We start from the raw sequence: 26,431 nt of genomic DNA, 5'->3' as shown, positions 1-26,431 counted from the left end.
TGAGGGTGGGGGGAGGTTGTTCCTGTGGTTTTCTAGTTTTTGTATCTTTTTGGTCCAATGCGTTTATATCCCTGACAGGTTGGACATTGCTGTTACTACCAGTATTGAACTAAGCGTCCTGCCTCCACTGAGGATTAATACTCGTCTCTGGTGTAACCATATTTCTTACTGTACTATTTTGCACTGCCTTTCCATAACAAAAAGATTTAAACCTAAAGGAACAGTGTGCCTGGGCAGAGTCCTAGCCGTTTCAAGGGCAGCAACTGGGTTCTGGCTGCGGTTACCCCTCTCTGTGCTGGAGGGCATATCACTAGTTAAGACGGTGCTTCTAGTCTGTCAACTTTATTTTCATTTTTTCTACCATATTCACAAATGTTTTGGTGCATTTCATCTTCACCTGAAATCCCGGTTGATAGAAATATAGGATTCAGAGAAGCTTAGACTAGCACTGATTAAACTACTCTCCACTTGCAGAGGCAGGTGTAGGATTTAGAGTTTGAATCACACTATATAGCAGCTCACCTTCAATGGACAATGGGTTGACTGTGCCCTTCAAACTCTTCAGAGGGGAGATATTGCTCTGCTATCTTAGGGGGCAGATCTATAGTGACTCTTCTTTGGAAGGGGGATGCTGCCTGAAGGCAGGCACATTTCTCTTACAGGTTGCTAGACACTGCTTGCACGGGTATTTACATAGGACCATACAGAGTACTTTGTACACCCCTGAGATTACTCTTTGGCAGGAACCAGAGTTTGCTAGTGTTAAAAGCTGGAACTGGGTAGACCCTGGCACAGTGCAGGTTTATATTTGTTCAACTTGGGATTCCTCATGGCATTCACCTACATCAGGGAGCAGTAGAAACTTTCAGCAGGTCAGTTTTTGGACAGTCACATCCACATGGGATCCAGCACCTGCTTAGACTGACACAGGCCGTACACTACAGATATTGTTGACTTGCGGTAGAGGTAGGAACATGATCTTGAGTATTTACCAATCCATCAGGCAGAACCGGATTATACATTTGGTTGGTGTGAGAAATGGATGGGAGGATGTCCTAGGTGAGGAAGAAATGTATTACCTGTAACTGCAGTTATCCAGTATTGGTGTCTTTCATAGATTCACATGCCTGAATCATTCCCCGTCGTCGAGACGGGGAATGATTCAGGCATGTGAATCTATGAAAGACATACATAAAGAGAAGTAGGCCTAAGGGTCCCACCTTAGTAGCCTATGTCCTTTTGTAAAAAGGACCAAACTCTATAAGAGAGCCAATCAGATAACACCTCCCTCTAGAACCTTCCTGACAGGAGCCTCAGTCTCTCAGATTTTCGTACGCACCAAGCTAGGTAGGCGTAGCACTTGTAGAGAGATAGGTGAGTCCTTCCAGGGGAGGCGGGAGGGTTGCATGTGAATCTATGAAAGACACCAATACTGGATAACTGCAGTTACAGGTAAGTAACGCATTTCTTATCCAGTATTAGGGGTGTCTTTCATAGATTCACATGCCTGAATCAGAGTAGCAAGCAATACATTGTGCACATTTCTGGTGGAATAACATATACAAGTCATCCAATAATACATATCATGCAATTATGGATAATCATTACCATGAACCAGAAACAGTAAAATAAAATGTGCATACCAGCAAAGGACGGAGGGGTAGAGGAAGGCTCACCTTACTGAAACAGATGGCGTAACACTGCTTGTCCCACAGCCACATCCTTTATCAGCTCAGTATCCAGGCAATAGTGCCTGGTGAAGGTATGCAGCGACTTCCAAGTTGCCGCTCTGCAGATATCCAGAACTGGCACCCCTGAAAACAGTGCTGCAGAAGTGGATACAGCTCTTGCAGAGTGAGCTCTGACTTTTGCTGGCAGTGGCCGCCCAGCTCTGTCGTGACAAAAGGCAATTGCCGAAGATATCCATCTTGAAATACTTTGTTTTGAAAGTGGCATACCCTTCCCTGGCCAACTGAAGGCTATGAATAGCTGAGTTGTCTTCCTGAAATTGTTAGTTCTGTCAATATAAAACTTCAGATACCTCCTCAGGTCCAAGGAGTGCAGAGATCTTTCGGCTGCAGTGCTGGGATTTGGGAAAAAAGACTGGAGTATTACTGGCTCATTTAAATGGAAGTCCGACAAGACTTTAGGAATGAACCGAGGATTAGTTCGGAGAACCACTCGGTCACCCTTAAACTGCATGAAAGGGTCTTGTACGGAAAGAGCCTGCAATTCACTGACCCTCCTTGCTGATGTAAGTCCAAGTAGAAGGGCTGTCTTCCATGAAAGATATTTGATATCCGCCCGATGGATGGGTTCAAAAGGGTGTTTCATCAATTGGTTAAGAACCACATTGAGGTGCCATGTCGGAGGGATGAGTCGTGGTCGAGGAAAGGACCTGTAAAGTCCCTTGAGGAACGGTTTGATCAGTCTATTGGACCAGAGGGAGGTCCTTTCTATGTTCTTTTAAATCTCGAAATTGCAGCCAAATGTACTCTAATGGATGCAAGGGCCAAGCCAGACTGCGCCAGATGTAGCAGGTAGGGTAATATTTGTTCCGGAGAGGTGCGGAAGGGGAGTAGACCGTTACACAAAAACGCACACCATACACAAAAACGTTTCCACTTCAGTGAATAGGTCTTGTTAGTACTGTCCGCTCTTGCTTTGGCTAGGAGGTCTTCACACTCCTGCGGAATGCTCAGTTTACTGAACTCTCTGTACTCAGGAGCCAAGCCGATAACCTGAGAGATTTCAGATTCGGATGTTGAACCTGCTTGTTGCTCATCGTGAGCAGAGATGGATGTTGAAGCAGGCAGATTGGCGGTTGCAGTGAGGCGATGAAGGTCCGTGAACCAGTGCTGTCTCGGCCAGAATGGGGCAATCAGAATCAGAGTGCAAGGCTCCGCCTTCATCTTCCTGAGGACCCTGGGGATCATTGGAATGGCGGAAATGCGTACACAAATACGTTGCGCCATGCGATGGAAAAAGCATTTCCCAGGGACCTTGACTGGGGATGCCAACTTGCGTAATTTCGGCATTTGGCGTTCTCCCTGGTCGCAAACAGGTCGATTTGGTGTGTCCCCCACACCGAAAAGATGTAAGCTACCATGTCCATGTCGAGTTCCCATTCGTGGGATAGAGACCTCTGCCTGCTCAGTGCATCTGCTAAGACATTGTCCTTGCCTGGGACGTACTCTGCTTTTAATGAGATGTTGTGGAGAACAAGCCAATTCGAGATCTTCAGCGATTCACGAGATAGTGTAAGCGAACGCGTCCCTCCCTGTTTGTTCAAGTAGTGCATCGTCGTGGTGTTGTCGGTCCTGACGAGCACTGGGGAGTTCTTGATCCAAGGTATGAAAGCCTGCAGGGCCAGGACAACCGCTCTCAGCTCCAGGAGGTTGATATGAAGCGGTTTTTCTTGGTTTGTCCACTTGCCACTGATCTGTAATTCCTGAAGGACTGCTCCCCAACCCTCCAGGGAAGCATCCGTTGTTACGTGTGGAGCTGCAGGGAGCAAAAACGGCAACCCTAGTGAAAGGTTCTTGGGTGACCACCATTGCAGTGCCTTGGTCATTTCCTGTGTGACCGCAATGCGGTCCTCGAAGGATCCCGAGCATTGAGTCCATTGTCTGGACGGAGCCTCTTGCAGCGGACGCATTCTGAGGCGACAGTGCGGTATAAGCAGGATGCACGAGGACATCGTCCCTAAGAGTGACTTGAATGTACGGACTGGTAAAGTCTTCTTTGAGGCCACAGACGCGGCCAGAGAGATGAGCTTGTGTTTTCTCTCCTGAGACGGGAATGCCTTAGCAGTTACCGTATCCAACGTCGCCCCAAGAAAGGTAATGACCCGGGAGGGTTGCACAATGGATTTCTCGTGGTTGAGTGCCAAACCCAGATGCCTGAAGAGAGTCAGACAGGCGTTGGAAGATGCAGTTGCGTCTGCTAGAGATGGTGCCTTTACCAGCCAGTCGTCCAAATACGGGAAGACTTGGTGTCCATGCTGCCTGAGGAAGGCTGCAACCGGGGAGAGGCATTTGGTGAAAATCCTGGGCGCAGACTTGAGGCTTAACGGTAGGACACAGAATTGGTTGAGTTGACCTGCCTCTGCAAATCTGAGGAATTTCCTGTGCCGTTTGTGGATAGAGATGTGAAAGTACGAGTCTTGTAGATCTAAAGACGTCATGAAATCCCCCTCCTCCAAGAGTCCCAAGATCTCCAGTATCGTCACCATGCGAAACGATTGACTCTTCAAGAATGCGTTGAGTGCCCCGAGATCCAATATGGGCCTCCATTTTTTCTCCTTCTTTTGGATCAGGAAGAAGCGGGAATAAAATCCCTTTCCTCTGTGAGCTGATGGTACTCGCTTTATTGCTCCTTTTTTTAACATAATGGACATTTCCTGAAGGAGCAATCGCATGTTGATGTGGTGCATTATACGAGGAGGAGTCGCCGGGGGAATTGTTTTGAACTCTATGGAGTGTCCAAATTGTATCAATTGCAGCACCCATCGGTCGGTTGTAATTGCTTTCCAATTGTGGAGGTAGTTGGTTAGATTTCCTCCAAGTTTGAAAGAATGAGATGGTGGAGGGACTGACTGCTGAGAAAAGTCATTGGCGTCCGCCAGTGGTATTCTTTTGATTCTTCCCTCTAGAGTTGTTTTTTCCATAAGAGGTCTGCCGACCTTGCTGCTGCTGTTGTGACTGGAATTGTGACCGGCCTTGATTATAGGAATAGGAGGACCGTTTTTGATAGTTTCCTCTGTAAGAGGACTGACCTCTGCCTCTGCTCCCTCGAAAGGACTGATTTCGGAATTGAAGTGTGCGCAGTGCCCTTGCCGTATCCGTATCCTTTTTTATCGATTGCAGGGCCTCATCAATTTTCTCCCCAAACAGGTGTTGTCCGTCATAAGGCATGTCAAGGACTTTGGCATGTACCTCCTGCCTAAATGAGGTAGCTTTGAGCCACCCCTGCCTCCGTAATGCTGCTGCCCCAGCCAGCTGTCTAAAACCAGTCATCGCTATATCCATAGCACAGTCAATCAGTTCAGAAGCCGATGTTTGGCCCTCTTTTAGTAGGGATTGCACCTCCTCTTTCATATCGTCTGGCAGCTCGGAGAGATACGGGGCAATGTCAGCCCACAGTTGCCTGTTATATCGTCCTAACAGCGCAATCGAGTTTGCCACCTTCACGGTCATGGCTGAGGTGGTAGAGAACCGTTTCCCAATGCTGTCCAACTTCCTACCCTCCTTATCTGGTGGAGCTGTCACCTGCGAGGACGGGTTCCTAGCATTTTTCTGTGCCGCCTGAGTGATCACCAAATCCGGCTTGGGTTGACCTGTAAGGCAAGCTGGCGCCGTTGAAGGGGCCTTGTACTTCTTATCTAGTCTCGGCACCACCACCGTTACTGAGGCCGGTGTTTGCATTATTTGTAAACCCTGCTCCCATATGTGTTCGATAATGGGAATGGACCTGGTTGTCTTCTTAATCGGGTCCTTAAAATCATAAAGAAAACAGTCAGTTTCATGAGATTCCATCTCGATATGGAACCTTTTAGCCGCTCTTTCAACCAGATTGTGGAACCCTCCTATGTCTGCAGGAGGCGAGTCTGAGCTTGAAGGTTCAGGCGAGGCTGGGGAAGAAGCTAAATAGTCCACATCGTCCCCATGCTCAGATTGGACTTCCCCCTCTTCTTGTTCCACCTTCTCATCATCCGATGACGGAAGATCCTGTACCGGTTCCCTTTCCTGATGGGACACCAAGGGCGGTGGTCTAGCACGTGGAGAAGCAGTCACCCTAGTCGTTGATGGCACCGGTCCCGCTGAGTGTGGGCTGGAAGATTCTGGAAACCTCTGTTTGTAGTCCTGAATCAGAAACCTTAAGTCTGATACTATGGACGCTGGTAGATATACCATTGGTGTGATTTGTGTCTGGACCTGTGATTGAACAGAATGTTCTTGAGTAAACTCCACCTCATCGACCTCATAATCAGTGCTTTGACACTTTACCACCAGGTGAGATGGACTCATAGCCTGCATGTCCCTCGTAGCCTGCATGTCCAGTTCCTCATCAGAGCCTTCGTCCTGTAGAAGACGAGACGGTGGCAATCTTTGCACCCTACTCGGAGATGTTAAGTCCGGTGTAAGCGCCTTCTTGACAATCTTTACTCTGAGAGGATTGCTGTAGACCATCCTCATCCATCAAATTCGGAACAGACTACTGTAAGGGTGTCGACGGCATAGAAACCACACTCCCCGTCGACGGAGGTATCATCTCCGACTGCTTCCACTATCGTCGACGATGTCGTTGTCTGTGCCCTCGTCGACGATGACTGTACCGATGTAACTTTCGTCGATGGCGCCCTCTTCGTTGTCGACGGTACACCCGGCGACAGGAGGATCTTCGTCGACGGCAAAGGCGTTGACGACTTTGGCTTTGTCGTCGTCTGTTTTTTTATGAGGATAATCGACGACACAGTCTTACCCGCCGACGATGATCGAGTAGTCTTAGTCGACGATTAAAACGCCGACGACGCTGTAGTCGTAGATACTGTCGTCGAAGTGGAAACCTGGACAGGAGACACAGTCTTCTTAAGCGTCGACGATAGCGTCGACGACGGCGCTGGCTTCCTGGAGGCAGGAATTTCCTTGTCAGACGCTGAAGATTTTGCCTCTGAAGACTTTTTAGCAGTCTTTTTAGGAGGAGCGTCTGAAGGGCTAGGGGAAGTAACCCTTGGCCTCTTCAAGGATAATTTAGAGGAGGCAAGCAATCTCACCGTCCTCCGAAGACTCCAAGGTGTCTCTGGTCTTAAGTTTGATCAGCCAGATCAAAAGTCGTCTCTCTCTGTCCTTAAGTATTTTTGTAGAGAATGTTCTACAAATCTTGCATTCCTTAGGCGAATGGTCCAGATATAGACAGTAAAGACATGTCTTGTGCTGGTCCTCAATGTGCAACCTCTTCTTATTACAAGAGGCACAAGCTCTGAAGAGACCCCTCTTCTGTGAGTCAGCCATAGTCCGGTTTTGTTGAAAATAGTTCAAAATAGTGAAGAAAGAAGCTTAAACAAGCAAACCTGAGGTGAACACAGGTGGAGACTCCCTAGCACAACGTGCTGTAGAAAATCTGAGCGACTGAGGCTCCTGTCAGGAAGGTTCTAGAGGGAGGTGTTATCTGATTTACTCTCTTCTAGAGTTTGGTCCTTTTTACAAAAGGACATAGATAGGCTACTAAGGTGGGACCCTTAGGCCTACTTCTCTTTATGTATGTCTATGGGACATTACTTTTCTATATACCGGAGACTCCCGTCTCGACGACGGGGAATGATTCAGGCATGTGAATCTATGAAAGACACCCCTAATACTGGATAAGAATTTGAAATGCAGCTTTACTTAGACAAGTCCATAAAGTATAAAGAACTGCCCTTTAGAAGTTAATTCAACTTAAACACACCGGACCTACCTCACTACGGTCACATGGCATAAAATGTTCCCCATGGTTTCCAGAGACTGCCCCGTTGTCAAGAGCCTGAAGGTTCTTTTATCATGTGGTATAGTTATACTCAGTCAAGGAATGGTCAGGAAGGAGATATCTGGGTAAACAGCAGGTTGGTTTGCGAAGGCCTAAGGCAGACAAAACTATATATGTTTCATTGTGTTAGCTATGGGGATTGTGAGGAAAGCTATTGCTGTCTGCTGGATGCTGCTTCATCCTCCATTGATAGCAATATGGCATAGTTCCATAACAGAATAGACCCAGGTAGCAGATGCTGCTCTCGGACGCTCTAATTACAAAGCAGAGAAGCAGATAAACTTAACAGAATGAGATACGTTGAGTCATATTCCTCAAAAATCTGATTTTAAACACCCTAATAAATTGAAGGACAGTCTTTATCATGTCAAATTAGAGGTTAACAGCATCATCTCATGTGAGCAAGTTGTCATGTTATGTCTTACTTACAGTAAGGCTATTTACATTTGGCTTGTATAGCATCCTATGACGTGACCGGAAATGCATTATACGCCTTTTGGATAGATGATGTTTTTTTTTATTTTTTATTGATGGATTTAATTAAACATTAAACAGACTCGAATCATGATATTGAGGAATTAATACATAAATGTCATTCTCATGTATGCACCATATACAGATATTCAGCATTTTAAAGTTCCTGTTCTTGCCCATTTAACTATGGCAATATTGTATTGCATTTTTCCATATTGCTTACAGTTTGCACATCAAACATTAACTATCTGCTATCCCATCTTTGTAGTAATTGCACAGCTATTGCTCAATCCAATCCTTTACACAATTCGGTGAAAAGACTCATCTCCCGTATGTCCACTCATTATTTTGGGCCCTTGGTTACCATGTAATATGCAATTTACCCTCAGCGTCATGGCAATCTTATTAATATTGTTATCTTTCATCATTATCAGTAACATCTTTAGCTGGGTGAACTATTCAATAGGTCTTGAGAGGCTCCGATATGCCTTTAGGACGTGAGGTAAGTTGGAGCAGTTCCACGCAGGTAAGCATTTGTTCTTGACAATATAATAAGTCCTTTATCCATTCCTTGAACTTATAAGCTCTCCCCCAGTCCCCATCTACATGCATGTCTATGCTTAGCCATTAAGAACCCAATTGAAATACATTTGATAACTTGCATAAATTTGCACAGTTTACCCCAATGCCAGTGCCGGAGATGGTGCTATCTCCTGCGATGTCATTTGCTCCATTGCTTTAAAAACGTGTTACCAATATTCGCTAATTCTAGCACAGTTTCAGGCTAAGTGTAGGAACTCTGTGGCCTTCCGCCCCACATCTGTCACATCTATCGCTATCCCTCAGCTTATATTTGTAAATTTTAGTGAGTGTATAATGAATACGATGTAGGAATTTAAAGTGAATGACACATAATAAACTGCTGGCAGATACCTGCTCTGTTTGTGTACAACAGTATGTCCATTGTTTATCTGTCATTACATAGCATAGATCCCCAAGCCATTGTTCCCTTGCAGGGCATTGCACAGTAGTTTGACTATTCTGCACCCCATGGAACCGTGTAGAGACAGCATGAGCCGATGTTTCGGATTGTACTATCATTTGCAGCTGAGATGTCGGTGGCTCTAGTGGATATGATGGTGTGATTTCTTTAACGGCTTGTCAGTCGCACGTATAAAAATATGTCCATAGGCGTTGTGTTAATAAATATCTGATCTAACGTACGGAACCAATAATGTGCATAGTAGGCTTGAGCACAGTGATAGTACAATGCCAAGTTAGGAACATCAAATCCACCCTAGGAGTAGGGTGACTAGGTCCCATTTTAACCATGGCTGTTTATCTCCCCATGTCAGTCTAATCAATTCAGTACGTAGGGCTGTGAAAAAAGGTCTACCAGGATGATCTGGTATATTCATAAATAAGTATAACAACTTGGGCAATACAACCATTTTTATCAAAGACACTCCCCCCGCCAGGGATAGGGGCAATGAGATCCAGCGTGTGACAACTTGTAATATGTTATAAAGCTCTACCATAATTAAGAACCATCAATTCAGTGAGGTCTGATGTAACATTTATCGAAAAGTATTTTACTTCGGAACTACACCATTCTATGGCGAAATCAAGAAGGAACGGCTTCGCAGCGGAGGTAAGCAGCGATATTTGTGACTTCCTGCAATTAATATGAATCCCGGAGAGTTCTCTGAATCTAATGAATTCATGTAAAATGGGGTTTAAATTCGGTTACGGATCTCGGAGGTATAGAGTGATATCATCCGCATACAGAGAGATGAATATCTTTTGTAGAGGACACCTCAGTGTTTTGTCCTGATCGTGCTACCATAATTTGGCAGCGAGGGGTTCAATTGCTAGCGCAAAAAGTAGGGGGATAGAGGGCAACCTAGTCTTGTGCCTCTTGTAATATAAAAGGGCGATAATATTGATCAAGGCTCTGGCTGTCGGGGAATGGTACAGCAGACTAATCCACAATAAAAATCCTGTTGGTATTCCCATATGTTGTAATATCGCCAGCAGGTAATCCCATTCTACCAGGTCAAAGGCTTTTGTGGCGCCTAGGAAGACTTTGAATAATTGTGTGATTCACACCTTTCATATTCTATAGTCATCTTAATGTTCATCATATTTTTTAGTCACACAAATTCAGCTTGTGAAGGTGTGCAAGCACGGACCACGCCCTGTCCCATTGCGCTCAACAATGAAAACTCACACAGAGGAACCACGTTTTTGGAACCCTTCCGGCTGCACAGCCAAGTCCTAGACTATTTGAATCGATAATTTGAATTGGGTAATTAAGCAGCCTCGTTATGGTCAGGCGGGGTGGACTCACTGGGGGCGGACTAGTGCCCAGAGAACGATGAGCTCTTTCTACTATTAATTAAGAGAAGGAGTCGTCTCCAATTGCACCACACAGCAGACGTTTAATAAATTACTCCATAGGGCCTGTATAAGTACTTTCCATAATACCAATGACACGTATATTGTTACGTCTACTGCGTGCTTCCAAATCTTCATTTTTATCAGCGAGGACCTTGACAAACTTATCCAGCTGTGCTACTTGCTTCTGTACTACTGACGTATTATATTCAGCGTCAGAAATTTGCTGTTCTGTTTCTTTGATACGCTCATCATGTTTGTCCAGTTTGCGAACAATGGCATCCATTCTGGTGGTCATAGAATCCATTTTACTCCCAACAGAGCTGAGGCTGTTTTGCATTGCCAGTAAGAATCCTTTAACTTCATCAACTGAAGCCTGCAAGGTTTCCTTATTTTGCTCCTCATTCACCTGTTCGTATTCATCTTGTAGTCTTACCATGGTGAAGAATGTACATGCCCCAAGTTTACGCAGTCCAATAAGATGCGGTGTCAGTTTGTTTTTCCTTCTTTTTGTCGCTACGTTACAGACACAGGGTCTGTTGCTACAGTCACTCTATAGAGCTGGGCGGTGGTCTTATCTTATTAGTGTTGGTCTAAGACTCTTTTGATGCACCTTTGAAGTGCAACCCTAGGATTCAGGAATAACGGCTTACCATCCTGTGTGTGTGTGGAGCTCAAAATGTGCACTCGCTTCTCGCTTCGCTATGTAAATATTTCAGTAACACACATCATCTCTTTATAGATCCTACTTGTATCGTATGGGATCCTGCCTCCGTCTGTTAAAGGCAAGTTGTCATAGGCTTAGATCACTCACCAAATGTCTCAGCCAGCGAAAGCAGTACAAAAGGGGGTGGTGATGGACGGAGCATCTGAATCAATCAAACACTCACACCCAGTCAAAAGATCTGGGTTTAATCCATCACCGTTCTTTAGCCCACTTTGCCACCCCAGTTCAGACGTGGCTATATGCAAATCAGTCTGACCCTGTGCCTCATGGGAACAGTCCAGCCCGAACTGCCAAGCCATGTCTTCCCTGGACCGGAAACAAGCTTCAGAGGACCGGTTTCTGGCATTACAGCCGTCTTCAGCCCGGCTTGCTTGAATCCAGTGGCAAAGTGATCAAGGGACTCACGTCTGAGCATACCCTGCCACACTTATGGTGGCCAAAAGTGGTACAAAAGGGGGTGGTGATGGACGGAGCATCTGAATCAATCAAACACTCACACCCAGTCAAAAGATCTGGGTTTAATCCATCACTGATTTGCATATAGCCATGTCTGAACTGGGCTGGCAGAGTGGGCTAAAGAACGGTGATGGATTAAACCCAGATCTTTTGACTGGGTGTGAGTGTTTGATTGATTCAGATGCTCGGTCCACATCCACCCCCTTTTGTGTCAGCCAGCGAAAGGAACTATTTTGTCTTCCCAACAAGCAGTAACTACAGAGCCTTTGGTCATCCCTAAAAAAATGTTCAAGCGGTTCTTGATAGCTCAGACGGGGGGGCTAACCCACAGCACAGCCTCCTCCGTCACCGCTTCACTGAGATCCGGAGCAATTAGGCATGTGGCGGGTCTCACCAGTCCCTCATTCCAGGCTGCCTCGATCATCAGGGAGGGAGGAGAGTAGTGTCCAGCCAACTCTCACCAATGCAGCGCTAGGTGTCTCATCCAGTGCAGAGCGCTGTGTCTGCTTCCCAACACAACGCTACTGTACGGGCTCCGGTCCTCCCTTAATGTGCTCATGTGGTTCTTGATCACTACGAAGGAAGGCCTCACCTTAGTGCAGCCTCCTCCATCACCACATCTCTGAGATCTGGAGCAGGTAGGCTTGAAGCGGGACACCTCAGTCCACTACTGCAGCCTACCTCGATCTTCGGAGGGGGAGTGCTCAGCCAGCTCTCACCAAAGCATTCCTGCTAGGGCCGACGCTCTGGGAATTCCATAGCCCGGCCTTGTTGCCACGTGTATGCCATGGGAGTCGCGTAATGTCTCACACCGCTCTCCGTTTCAACTATGTGTTGCTGTGTGCTGGGCCGCCAACTTTGGACGAGTTTGCCGTGACAGCCGGCCTCCCAGTTTTCAGGAAAAAGTTCTCCGGGGAGGTCTGGTGTAGGTCGATTCAGTCTCCACCACAACTTTTCTATACGACCATCTGGGCAGGATAAATGTGCGGATATCTTATCTGAGCACCAGGAGCCCCACTACAGTGCGCCACTTTGCCTGTGCGCCACCTAGCGCCCCTTAGTTTGGTTAGCTTTATGTATTGTAGTGGTTGTAAGCAAAGATGTGATATATGGCATTTTGCTATCTGATGTCTCACATTATGTGAATGCAATCATCGATGTTTCCTTAGAGAAAAATATTTGTGAACAAGTTCAGTTGAAAATTAAATATATTAGAGAAAAAAAGATCAGAAATGTTTCAGATTAGACAATTTAGAATTTACTAATATCCCATATTCTTTTACCAAGCAATTGTTTTTATTTCATAAGGCAAGATGTACAGTGCACAAAACAAAGAACATGAGCCATCTGCTAATCATAATGCAGGAGTGTAAGTAGGTCCTAGTTTCTAATCTAACTGGTTGGATCCATACAGCAAACAGCTTCAGTTCAAAACATAGTTAGTAAGCCCTCGCCATGACGAAAGTCCACTCACTAACATCCCCCATTAATAAAAGCTTTGAGTTTTCAAATATATACGGTAGTAATGCTCATTTGTTAACTGCATTACTTCTGGTCCAATATTGAAGGTGTGAAATGATGCACATTCCATATTGCCTATTGAAAAATCCTCGAAAACTGAAATCCACCTTCAAAGAGGTTGCAAACTTACGCCCCCAGTCCATATAACATTTTCTTCCGCTATCTGATAACATGGAAAAATTAAACATTTCAATTTGGCTTTCTGCTAGCGGTTTTGGCAATTATAGAGTTATTTCTTCTCTCAGGACTTGGGAGCAGAAAGAACAGATCTTGGTTAGGCACTCTATTTCTTTGGTATTTGTGGCAATGCAGATTCGGTAGTAATTGGGGTATGACAATCAGTTTGCAACCCAGAGGGCAGACAAGGGTGATCGGAGACCGGGGACCTACCCCAAAGAATACCCCTTTTGCATTCTCACAGAATATACTGGGCCCTAATCAGAAGCAAGAAACCTTGCACCACACTCCCACACTCTCTGGGGCATCTGCAAATTTCACATTCGGTGGGAGACTGCTTCCTAACTCCTTACGGAGGTAAAACAAGGCGAGAGCAGGAGGCATTCGGGAGGAGATGAGAAACCAGCAAAATGCACCTGGCAAGGGCAAACACCACAATCCGGGACGAGAAGAGGCACAGACGGGGAGACCTCAGCCAAGAGAATCAGGGCACTTTTCCCTCTGATCGATCCCCGGAGGCGACTCCCCGCAGAAAGGAACTGCACCAGAGCGGCATGCCTGATTCCAAAATGGCGCCCGCTGCAGACAAGAGCACCTGAAAATTGAATATAATGCTGGACAGCCAATATTCGCTTCATCCTAATTTTATTTCGAGCAGTATCCTGGGCCAAGGAGGCTCCTTAAGTAGGAAAGAGCTGGAAAAGACTGTTGTAAAGATCTGGACAATGACGATCTGGTGGGCCCATGCCTGGCCCTATAATGGAGGCAGGCGCCATCGTGCTGTGGACTCCCCCCTGAGCGAGATTACCACATACCATCCACCACCAGGGAACTTTTTTTTGCCCACTATGCCGCCGCCATCAACACCCCCCCTCCTCCTTTCACAACCTCGGTCCCCCTACCACTGGGATCCTGCCCAAATACCCAACACTCGCAACTGCTGCTGGGAATGGGGTAAGATCAGCGGATTTTGGAATGGTCTCTCCCACATCTCACCATTCGTGACCTGGGGCGAGCTGGAGGATGAGGCGCAGCGCGCTTCCCAGCCACACCGTGACTGGTGCTCTTGTGGGAACTACAACAATGCCCCCTGGGCGGAAACCATAATCTGTCTGTAACTACAGCGGTGCCTGAGCAACCTTGGCCGATGCCCGGTGGAGCGGTCTTACACAGCTACAAAGGAGTTTGGCTGAGGTTCACCCCTCAGCTGTCAACCTCCCAGCCGAATGTCGGACGTTGTTTTCCTTGCCTCCCCGTTGTGTTTCTTACCTGCACTCCTTACCCCTGTTTTACCATTCCCCCTCTACCTTTCACTCCCTATAAGACCCGTGTACGTGCTAATAACTCACAATATTGTGTTTTCTGATGTTTTTCTCCTATGTCTATACTTTATATGTAATTATGTAACTAACTGGATCATCCTCATGTAAAGCGCTCTGATACCTAAGGGTCTAGCCAGCGTTATATAAAACTTTTCAAATAAATAAAAATGACGAATGCTCACGAGGTTCAATAAACTGAGGAACTAACTATTTTACTTGAGATACAGTAATCAGAACAATAAGCTTCTCAGTCAACCAGGATAAGCTACATGAAGCACAGTTGCACCGTCATTTAAAGGTGTTTTAGATAGCGGCGAAGTTGGAACGGGGAAACTACTGGTATTTTTATGACCTGCCTCTGTTGTGCATGCTCCATAGAGCACGAAATTCCTTTTGAACCGGTGTATGTCTTTCAGTGCAAAACCACCAAGGTATTCCATGAAATATTTTTGATTAATATGAAGTAGTGGGATACAGTGACGATTCTAGAGCATGGAAGGGTCCTTGAGTTGTGGCATTTGCTGCTTTGGTTTTTCTTGAGCCAGAGAAACTGGTCTCTGATGTGGTTATGGAAATAAATGAAATACTGAGTCTTAAGATACCAATTGGATAAATCATCATTTTCTACATTATGTGTCAAAGAGTTCTTTTTTTGGGGGGAGGAAAAACATTTGCTAAATCACAGTCTGTTGTGAAGAGATGCCTTTATGTTGAATCTACTTTAGACAACTATGCTTAAGACACTGATTTGGATTGCGTTTTCAAATCATTTAGAGTTGTAGGTTTTCAATGTGCAGTTCCCCGATGAGAAACTGAGGACAATCAATGTGGTCAGGCTGCCTAAGAATCTTCTTCATAACAGACTCAATCTTTACAGCAGAACAATGATGATCCAACAGTACTTTATTAGTTCTAATGCTTCTGTTAGTCAAGGGAGTACTAGGGTCTAAGAAGAAAGCTCTCCTAGGCATTGTCAACATTTGATGAGTCTCAGAACCCCTTACAAATCCAGCCCATATCTTCCACTTAACTTTTTTATTTTTAAATGATGGAATGCACGCTGCTACTTTCATTTTTTTGCTGTTCTTGGGTGTAAAACATTCCCCAGCACATTAATCTATAGTTTGTGCTGATTTTCAATGCATTAATACAACACAGGTTATTGCTGCAATAAAAGCACCTTCTTCACTTTGAAATATCGGTCTCCATCACCACTTGGGACAAATTGTTTGCTAAATTGCACATCCCAGCTACTCGTATAACACACATGGAAAATTATCAAAGCAATTGTACAAGTCTTATACAAGCAATGCAAACTTGTCCATACTATAGTAAAAGTGTAATACAAGACCGTACAGTATGTGAATCGGCAAAAAAGCATGCTTAAGGAAACCTCTTCTCCAGAAGGTTCTCTGAAACTAATTTCCTCAACATTTTTCAGATAGACTTGATTCTCACATTATCAAATCCACTCTGGTGAGTGTCCATGTTATAAAGACATCCCACAAAACATTGTTTTTCAGGATCAGCTCAAACTTGTGACACCACCTTCCTGCAGTTACAATTTAAGCTGTCTTTGTCTTGTTTAGGGTGCAGGATGCCCTACTATCCAGGCGTTCTCTTGTCCTCCCCCGTATACCCATCTGGTCCACCTTTCTTTGGAATGATAGTTTTTCACAATTCCTCAATTTTTCAAAGACAAGGGGCTTCCTCATTTGGAAATTCATCAAAGACAAGGGGCTTCCTCATTTGGAAATTCATCAAAATAATCAGCCTGGCTTAGTCAGGCTGATGCTTTCCATTTTGTTAATTCTAAAAATAAGGTAGAGCTCAAGACATTAATGTGTTATTTGTTCTGTCAGCATTTTCTACCCTGTGAAAAATGCAGCAATGCTCTCATATAACTGCTGGGGTAATTGTGTAGAGTGAGTTTTTGTACTGTATCTATGTTTAAGATGCTAACAAAAAGCACAAACTGATTTCATAATGTTTTAATCAGACAGTTTTGCGAAATAGCATTATGAAGCATATTCCAATGTACATATTTTAATGAATAAGGTAGAAAACATACCTTTGTGTTACAGTGTTGCTTTCACATTTTATTCTAATTACATAAACCCATAACAATCTATACAACGATTCCAGTGCAACCCGGGACATTTTGGGGTCTTTATTCTGAAATAAAGTAAAACAAAACTTTGTTAAAAAAATCACAAAGCAATACATAGTAAAGTTAAAACTAGGCTTCTGGTGAAAACAAGTTTTAACCAAAGCTTGGCAGACATTTTGAGCTATAAAGTTCCAGAAAGTAACAATTACTTTATTAACCTGCAGCATAGATATTACAATTGAAGTATAACACCTGCGGCCAATTTATGCTAGAAAACATAGGCACTGAATTTCATGAAGCAAATGATTGTGAGTATGCGCCCAGGTGCTGCTGTACACGTTGGCTCAAACATTTACAGTCAAACATTCTTACTGGACTGAACGATTTACGATGAGAGGGTTTAATGACAAAATGAGATGATTTTAAATGGCCAAAGAAAAAATATTTTATAACTGTGTAAAGTATAGGCACAAAAAGAAGGTCAGAGCATAGAGATCCAGCAACAGATGTCAAGTGTTGTGGCTTCATTGTCCTAACAACAAATCGGTGCACTGGGTCTAGGATGTGACCTACATACATCCCATAGAGGTGGTATACATACCACCACAGACAATTAAACACAAATGACACTGCACTCGAAAAGCACAAGTAAACTATTTGTAAAGGCAATTATAAACCATAATGTGAAGACAGAACAGAGTGTAAAAAGATTACATCTCAAATGAAAGAGCAAAACGGTCGTATTTTTGTTTGTAGAAAAACGTTGTCTTCATTCTTTTAAGCCATAAACTTTTTATTTAAAATACAGATGCACAATGGACAAAACTGCTAATGCCTTTAGTCCCGCTTGGGACTTGAGGGCTAAAAACAATTGTAAAACGTTTTTTTGTAATTGTTTTTAGCCCTGAAGTCCCCTTAAGAGGGACGAAACGCATTGGCAGTCTTGTCCAGTGTGCATCTGTATTTTAAAGAAAAAGTTTATTGATTAAAAGAATAAAGACAAGGTTTTTCTACCATCAAAAATACAACCGTTTTGCTCTTTCATTTGGGAAGCAATCTTTTTACACTCTGTTCTGTTTTCACATTATGGTTTATAATTGCCTTAATAGTTTACTTGTGCTTTTCCAGTGCAGAGTCATTTGTGTTTAACTGTGTAGAGTAGGTCACAAACAACCATAAAGAAGCTGCAATTTCAATACTTATTCAAAAGTATTTTTTTCTTTGCCCGGGTTACAGTTTCTTCAGTATGTTCTTTGCTGCCTCAGCTTCATGATTCTTCGCAATGCCCAAATTAGTTTTGCAGAAACAGACAAAGTAACAATAAACACAAGCAGAAAATGGCAGTGGCATGGAAAGCTGCTATTTACCTGTCTTGCCCTACTACATCACATGCACTCACCTGAAGGGTTTCTATTTGCTTTCTGATACTGTTGTTAGATGGCATCTAAATAAAGCAATATGAGACAGCAAAACATAACAAACATGAGAATGGGAGGCACATGCATGTTAGATGAAAAAAGGCACAAAACAAAAGACAACTGAAAACATGCTCTAGCTGGAAGTATGAATCTGCAAACTAATTTAATCATATTACCAAAATGTTTTTCTTTGCAAGAACAAATGAACGACTTATTTTTTCAATTGCTCACCACCTTTAATTTATTTTTTACTACAAAACGGAGGAATGAAAATAGGGGGTTTCTTGAAGAACCATGGGGATAATACCTATTGGCATTATGTACTACAACAAATAATATTTCACCATTACATTGTATAGAGAAACTTATACAAGTACAACATCACATACAGACAATCGTGGTTTTCCATTTTTGTTTTCATATTCTATATAAGTCAAGAAGTCTTGAAAATATCTGAGAATATACCAAAATGGGCCAGCTGCTTAATGTTACTTGGACATTATCAATTAAAGCATTAATTAAAAAGACCGCAACCTTAAACCATAATTTGTCCACAACTGAAGGCAACAGAAGGCCGGATCTCTTAAAATTATTAAAGAATCTGGTACTTTAGAAGTGGGGTGCTAAACACATTGTGAAATGTGGCAAAGACAAATACAATTAGAAAATTAAATGAATGGTATGACATCAAACAAAACATGGATAATGGAAGCATGCAAAGTACACTCAAATGTGGTTAGTTAGATTTAAATTATGCAAGAACATGCATACAACAGAGAAGCATGAAGGATTTTTATGAAGATATGCAGCCGATTGGGAACAGAACCATCATGATATTCAGCACAGATATGTTGAGAAAACTGGTAGTTTATGCAGAGCAATATAATGACTGCTGCCCTAAAAATAAACTCATGGATATAATTTTGCCAGTCAAAGCTAAAAACATAATTATTTGAAGAAGTAATCAGATAATCCAAAGAGAAATAGAGGTACTTTTCAAAAATGTAATTGATCTTGTTTCAATTTGAAGGAAAATGTTGCACAGTCAGGATGTCTGAGATTTGTGTCACTTTTCAATCACAATTCATGAATTAGTAAGTATACTTATGAATGAGTATTAACCATGTTATATATGTGGTAAAAACGCAGGCTATCAGATGTACCAGAAGAATATTAAATATGAGCTTGGGTGCATATTCTATAGCAGTATTATCTAGGTAATGACAACAAAATCATTTTAAAAACTTCATACTATTACAATTTCATTACATTTACAGTACAAGTTTATAGATAGCAATCACTTACCTTTAAATGGGACAAACAGTTCTGCAGGAAAACGTGCCAGTTATTTAAAAAGAACTGCTTTTGACTGACACATAAGAGACAGGTGATGAGTGGATACAAAGCCTATAAAAGGTGAAATGAAAGAGTTAATCGTTATTTTTCATCACAAATACCTTTAGGCCATAGATTAAACTGCAATCCTTACCAATCTACATGTAAACAGACAAATGAGGAAAAATAAATCGCACTTAAATCATTTATGTTTAAATTATAATCCTGCTGTCAATTGGAAACCCAAACAGTAGCCTGTAAGGGGTTTCGTTACAATGGCATCTCTACTACTTATTTCTTGGGTCACACTACAGTTTTCAGGAATGACTGGAATTTCCTTTCAAGTTCATCTGATCATTTTTTGGAAGTTTGGATTCTTTCAGAATTCAATCCCCAATCAACTGCAATGTTTTGTATAACAACCAGTATTATCAATGTATCTATTTCTTTTTAGATATATACTGAGCACCCAACTACTCAAGATCAGTGTTTATTTGAAATTCCGCCACAATTAATTTCAGGTCACCTGCTCCATTTGGGTTGGGAAAATCCAGAGTTGATCAATTGGCTATCCTTACAGAAAGAAATTATTTCTGAAGCTTACATTTTATCAGGAACTCTATGACCAACTTCTAAGATCTCGCTGAAGTTAAAGACCAAATTCCACTAAATGCCACCACGTTCTGAAACCAGAACTTCTACAATAATGTAAGCGGAACTTCTTGGAGCAACATAAATCAATCATTTATATAGCGCACCAACTCACCTGTTAAGGCCTCGGCTAAAGCATGTCACACTCTCAATCACATTGCTTTTGAAGTAATGAGAAGGCTCATTTGAAGTTTAACACTCACATGCACATCATACATAACATGAGAAAATACAAAAGTGCTCATTCCACAAAACATCTAACGCCCATCTCATTAAAGTTAAAGAGTTCCAGGTTTAATCGGAACATGAGATTCAACCTTCAAAGAATAGATGGCGTTTTTCAGGCCCTCCATGGTTACATGAAATGAGCTGAGCAGAAAGTGACCAGAACACAAGATAAACTAGAACAGCATACTATGGGGATGTCTTTGGTTCAAGTCGAGAGAAGTGTGTTACAAAGTACTACAGTCAAAAAGATGGAAATATTTGCAGGAAGGCCACAGTTATTACAATGAGTTCTAACAGCGTACGACAGTCAGTTAGATAACAGAGCATGTTGTGTGTGTGTGTGTGTGTGTGTGTGTGTGGAACTGATTGCACTGCAGCCTTCCATATTGTACACCTAGCCATCATTCCTTTAGGGCCTAATGGCCTCATATGTTGTTTCTCACTAAAGACTATTTTTCTGTAGTTATGATTATTATTGTAAGGGTACATGTATTATGAGTTTGATAGTGTGCCGTTAGTTTCCATATTTACTTATTCGTATAACGGGTGGTGGTCAGCCCAGGGAGTTTACTTGCATAAATAATGGTAACAGGGTTTTCTCTTTCATTGGAGCACTAATGATGGAGACAAATTCTCACTAGAATTTCAACAGAAATGTAAAACACTTTTTTTTTAAAAAAAAAAAGGTATCAACTCTTCTTCCTTCTAGGGAACTTACTTTTCTACTAAGGCTGCTGACTGAAAACACACTGGCTTCTCTGAAACAAATTGGCCTTGCAGACTGTTGATGGCTATCGTCCTTCAGTATGTAGCTCTACAACAAATGCACTGCACCTCTCATGGTGGCAGACCTTTCAGTGCTCACCATTATTAGCTCCGATTCATCAACAAGTGTAGCCTGTTTTTATAATTTTTAGTCTGCGTTAATTTATGATTAACACTTAATATCCGTTGCACTAACAACACAGGTTTTGCATTACATGAGCTCAAGTAAATCGTTCTAAAATAATGCTTCAGTTTTGTATGCTCTTTGTTGGGCTGAACGAGGAAGAGAATCATTTATAGACCTCAATCTGATAGGTTTAATTTTTGCGTTCAAAAAAACAACTTTTTTCTGGGTAAATTTAGAAGAGACTTGTGGAATACTTTGCGTTCCTACTCTTTGATTAGATATCTGTACTTGCCCTAATACCAGGTAAATTAACAGACAGGGGCCAGGATTAAGCCCAAGGTGGGGGATGGCTGCCTTGTGAACTCCTCTGGTCAACCGAGGAGACTGCATGGCTATTTTCTAGTACACAAAGACTGGATGGTGGGTACTCCAGGCAGGAGAGAGGCACTGAGACCATCTGGAGGAGACCGCTGGCTTTATCACTTGACTACTTTCTTTTGGTGCTGATGCTAGCAGACCGAGTCATACCTAAACCCTCTCCAACCTTACTACTGGGAGAGGCCAGAGTGTGATCAACATGAGTTGTGGCTCGGACCTCAGCCCCACTCACACCGCCACACTGGTTGGAAGGAACATCCTGTTCTCATCTTGCTGGCTGTTGGAGGCTCAATACAATGATGGAATGGAGTGGGTCATGAGGGCGCTCCATGCAAAGAAGACGCAGGCCAGCTGACCAGCTGCAGGGCTTAAAACTGTAAGCTTCAGATTTGGTCCAGGGGACTGACCAGGTCAAACTACTGATATGAAAACAGTGGCAAAAAAGTGCTTGTGATGCATTGTGAAAAAGGGTCTACGCTACTTAATTCTATACTGCTTCACTCTGACTAGTCACTGTGAACTGGTGCTGCATTGGGCTACAACAGTGCTGGCGAGGTCATGCCCAGGATAAACTTTACTGCATAGTGACTCCACTGCTTGCAGGGACTTGGAGGGCTTGGGTGAGATATTACAGAAGTAATCAATGTCTGAAAAGAGAACAGAGGGGTGAAGAGACTGGAGGGTGGCAGTGCTTATTTCTGCAATCCTATTGGACAATTCCTCAATAGTATCTCACACATTTAGATTCACCCGCCTCATCAGAGGCCATAGAGATTATGCCTGGCTAGATAATATGGTATATTATAGCCAAGTCCGCATCACATTGGTACACATTTTACAAATTATTTAGCACATAAAACACAATTGCAGACATAGGTGAATAAACGGTGGGCTGGCTACCGTCTAGGCACACCACCAGACAATCTTTGACCCACCACACCTGTTGGTCTTTGTAGTTAGTGCACTGGAATCTCTTCCCTTAAATAGAAGATACAGTGAGTGATTGATCTCTGCTACAGGACACTTTAAGCAGCTGTTCTTTAGCAATATGTCTACTTTGAAAAACCTGAGTCATTTTCTAAAGTGTTGGCTAGTAAGAACCCACAAACTCCGAAAAAGCAATCCAAAATGTCGGAGGTTACCTTTGATACTATAATAAGGAAGAGCACTGCGTTGAGAGCCAAAATTATTACATTTTATTACAAAACAACTGAACTGTGCTTACATACTACACAGGCACCCAGACTACATGGACGGGCGAACTGAGGAGCATGACCGACATGTTAAATAGCAGCCAAGCTGGTGCAGTGAAATCGAACACCCTAAGAACAAAGTATCAGATGTGGAGGATCACTCAAGGAGAAAGAACATACACATTCATGGGGGGTAGGAAGCTGGCTCTGTAAATACGATACCAAAGTATGGTATAGTGTGGACAGAGTCTAGGGGATCCCCTGAGGTATAGAAGAGGCTAAATTAGATAATCAGTAACAGCTCTCTTTGTGGTAGTGTGGTCGAGCAGTTAGACTTATCAGGAGGGTGAGTTAAGCATTTATTGTATTCACCCAATCAAGGACCGATTACATACACTCAGAAAGAATCCAGACCAATTAGGTAAGCATAAAAAAGGTATACTTCGTTTTTTTTTCTAGAACCAACACAGGTAAGTAAGATATACTTTCAAATGTAAATTATTACAAGGAAATGCATTTGTAGATGAAATTGTAATAGGTTTGTATTTGCTTTTAAAACAGTTTAAAATACATGGAGATTACTTTTGGAATACTTTTAGATTAGAGTTGGATTATATCAACTACTCAGAATGATATGCCTAGCTTGCAGACCATGAATCCTACAAAACAAAGGTAAGTAAGACACTTTGGGGTTTAAAGCCCAGTTACTGTTCATTCATACAAAAGTTCAGCTTGACAGAACATTTTTAGGAACAAAAATCTCAACATGGGTTCCTAGGGGAAAAATAGGGTTAATGTTTTACAGGTAAGTACTCAACCTGTAAGTATGACTTTTGGAGGTTAGGACCAGGGTTCCCCAAGGTCTAGTTAGACACCAATTGCACCACCAGCGTTACTGGGGCGGAAGGGTGGAGAATCCAGGGGCTGAATGTTAGCCAATGGGGTTAAGGGGGCCTTCAGTCAAGAGCTGCATATGAGCAGACCACTCGGGATTGGGAGCAAAGCTCCTGGGTTGGGATCAGCACTGCAGGGGCAAACAATCAGTACAGGAGCTGCACAGCCAGCAGAACGGAGGCGGCCGGATGCCGAGTGCCAAGGAGATATCAGGAGCCCTGTCATAAGCAATGGAGATCTCCAGTTTGGAAAAGATGCTACAGGCTCGGTCTGGGAGGCTTCCTGAAGTAGACCACCAGCTAGAGAGGTAAGTTAGATTCTAGGGCCACCCAAGGCCGTGAGGCGTCTAGTGCAGGGGTGTCTTTTGGTGCCTGATCTTAACAGCTCTGGTCAGGGGGGACCCTTCAGGTTTAGGCTGCAGGCTTCAGCTTGAGACATGTCATGGATCACTAGATCCCAGGTCAGGATTGCAGAGGAGGCCTCCTCGGTGTGTTGGGCCACTCTAACTCTGCCGTCAGGTGCAGTTGGTGCAAAATCGCAGTCTCGCCTGGATCCGGATTCTGTGGCCGAGTCTACGTTGAGCAAATGCAGTGCTTACTGGAGATAGTCTTAAGATGGGTGCACGGCAGGTCCTCGGGCCCTGGGTGGCTGCTGGACACGCCGGGGTTTCCGCAGTAGGCAGGTCGGAGTTGGGGCAGGTCAGTAAAGCTGGGGCCAAAGCAGTTGAAGTCTTCTTCCGGGGTCAGCATGGCTCTTTGGTGCTTCTTTATTACGCAAGGCAGCAAGGTTTAGGGTTGCCCCTAAATACTCAATTTATGAGAGTTTACAGGGATGTGCAGGTCGAGATGAATGGGTCCCTTCCTTGGGGGGAGTACAACCCCTGCTATGCCACCCTCCAGTGAGAGGGGGGCATGAGCCTCTTCCTAAATGGCTGGGTCACCTCATCCCAAGATGAAGGGCACATATGTGTGCTTAACCTCGCCTCCCCCACCTGAGTGGGGCTGGGAAAGGTGGGCACACCTCTCCTCCTGGCTTGGTTTTCCCACCAATTCTCCCGCCCTAAGTGGGGATCAGAACCAGTGGGAGCTTCAGGCAACAAAAGGCAGGCATAGCTTAGCAAGGCAGCCGGCCTTTGAAACTTTCCCTTCATGGACCCGGCCCACACAGGAGAGGAGGCATGATGCCACTGCCCAGGATGGGCTTGGTTTCTGGACACAAAGAGAGGAGGGTCTCTATCCGGGGTCCAGAAACCAGGGCTGATAGTTTATCAGGGGTGTCTCTAAGATGCTCTCTGAGTGCCTTTTACATTAAATCCCACACTGGCATCAGTGTGGGTTCAATGTGATGAGATGTTTCCTACCAAAAGTCCCAGTTTTCAGTAAAGCCATTATGGATCTGTGGAGTTAGTAATGATCAACTCTCACACTACATACTCTTTGTGGCTTTACTGTACTTAAAATGTCCAAGAATGGACTTGGAAACTGTAGGGGTGCAGTGCTCTTGCAGCTGTACCCTCACGTGTGGTCTAAGGCACCCTGCTAGAGGGGTGCCTGGGCTAGGTCACATACAGTGGAATCCAGGCATGACAGCATGTGTGCCATGTTGACTCATCTCTTTTCTCAGTACAAAAACAGCCAGACTGCAATGGCAGTGTGTGGGTGTTAAGGTATAGGACTTCTAAGAGTGGCACAATAAGTGCTGCAGCCCTTTGAGGCCTTTCCTGGCCACAGTGCCCCTGGTACCTTTTTCAAGGGGTTTACCTGTAGCCACCGAGGAGCCAATTGGGTACAAAGGTACCGGTTTAGGAAAGAAAGCAGGCCCTGGTAAACTGATTGGCAGGGACCCAGAGTACATCAAGTCAAGTGGCATCAGATGTCAGACAAAACATGCGGGGTTACCATGCAAAAAGGGGTACTTTTCTACATGGCGTCCCTGATAAGTGGGCGCCATCACTGCAGGCTTTTTCTCATAATACTTCAAAAAAAGCTATCGGCATGGATGCCTCAACTGCAACAAAAATGGCATACAAATCACGCTTCTGAACCAAGCAGTCCTGATTGTGACAATCAATGGGCAAATGTCTGACTTCTCTGAACTAGATGAACTGTCGGATTTTGACATTGGAGCGACAAACTGGATGTCAAAAAAACAGTCAGGAGTGCAATATGTGAGCCTTTCTCAACCATAACCTCAACATAGCACAGCAAGAACACTACACTGATCATGTTTGAATGTGAATGGATTAACTAAATTTGGTAGAGCAACAAAAAATACAATATTGACATCAAATGGTGACTACTGCCCACCTGCCACCACACAAGGTTAATAAATTAAAGCAACACTGAGTCAGCAGGCAATATATAGCAGTCACTGACTCTACAGCAAGCAGGCCGAAGCAGTCTAGGAAATGCAGGATCGCTATTATGCACAAATCACTCCCATGTAGAACCCTCAAACTATGGAAGGAAGACTAAGATAAGCAGATAAGCTTTTGCAATAATTAAAGACTGCTGTTCAGTTACTGACCCTAGGATCTATTTATTACACAACTTTAACAAAGCTCTGGCATGGACTCAAACAGAGCAAATTTGGTAGGACAAATCTCAATGTAGAGATGGAATCTGGTCCTTGACCCAATCATTATAGGACAGGAGTATTCGATATACGCAATGCAGCAGATATCATGGCTTTGCACGGTCTGGTTTATGTATGCCGAATGCTGCACACAGAC

The 26,431-nt window shown here is 43.7% G+C and overlaps 1 protein-coding gene across 11 annotated transcripts in view; it reads right to left on the bottom strand.

Annotated features, from left to right (window-relative positions):
* The window catches only part of FRYL (FRY like transcription coactivator), a 2,483,143-nt gene that overhangs the window by 1,824,579 nt on the left and 632,133 nt on the right, over positions 1 to 26,431 (bottom strand). For 7 of the 11 annotated variants that reach the window (XM_086962669.1, XM_086962670.1, XM_086962662.1 and 4 more), the window contains 3 exons: positions 19,435 to 19,536; positions 18,111 to 18,155; positions 16,673 to 16,776 (listed from right to left, as the gene is read on the bottom strand). In XM_086962669.1, coding sequence (XP_086818795.1) covers positions 16,673 to 16,776; positions 18,111 to 18,155; positions 19,435 to 19,536 — 251 coding nt within the window. The remainder of the gene's footprint in view (positions 1 to 16,672; positions 16,777 to 18,110; positions 18,156 to 19,434; positions 19,537 to 26,431) is intronic. The other 4 variants (XM_086962671.1, XM_086962665.1, XM_086962672.1 and 1 more) reach the window with 1 other exon arrangement.

Source organism: Lissotriton vulgaris, chromosome 3_1, assembly GCF_964263255.1.
Source record: "Lissotriton vulgaris chromosome 3_1, aLisVul1.2, whole genome shotgun sequence".
Lineage (NCBI taxonomy): Eukaryota > Metazoa > Chordata > Amphibia > Caudata > Salamandridae > Lissotriton > Lissotriton vulgaris.
This window is presented reverse-complemented; position numbering and strand designations above follow the sequence as displayed.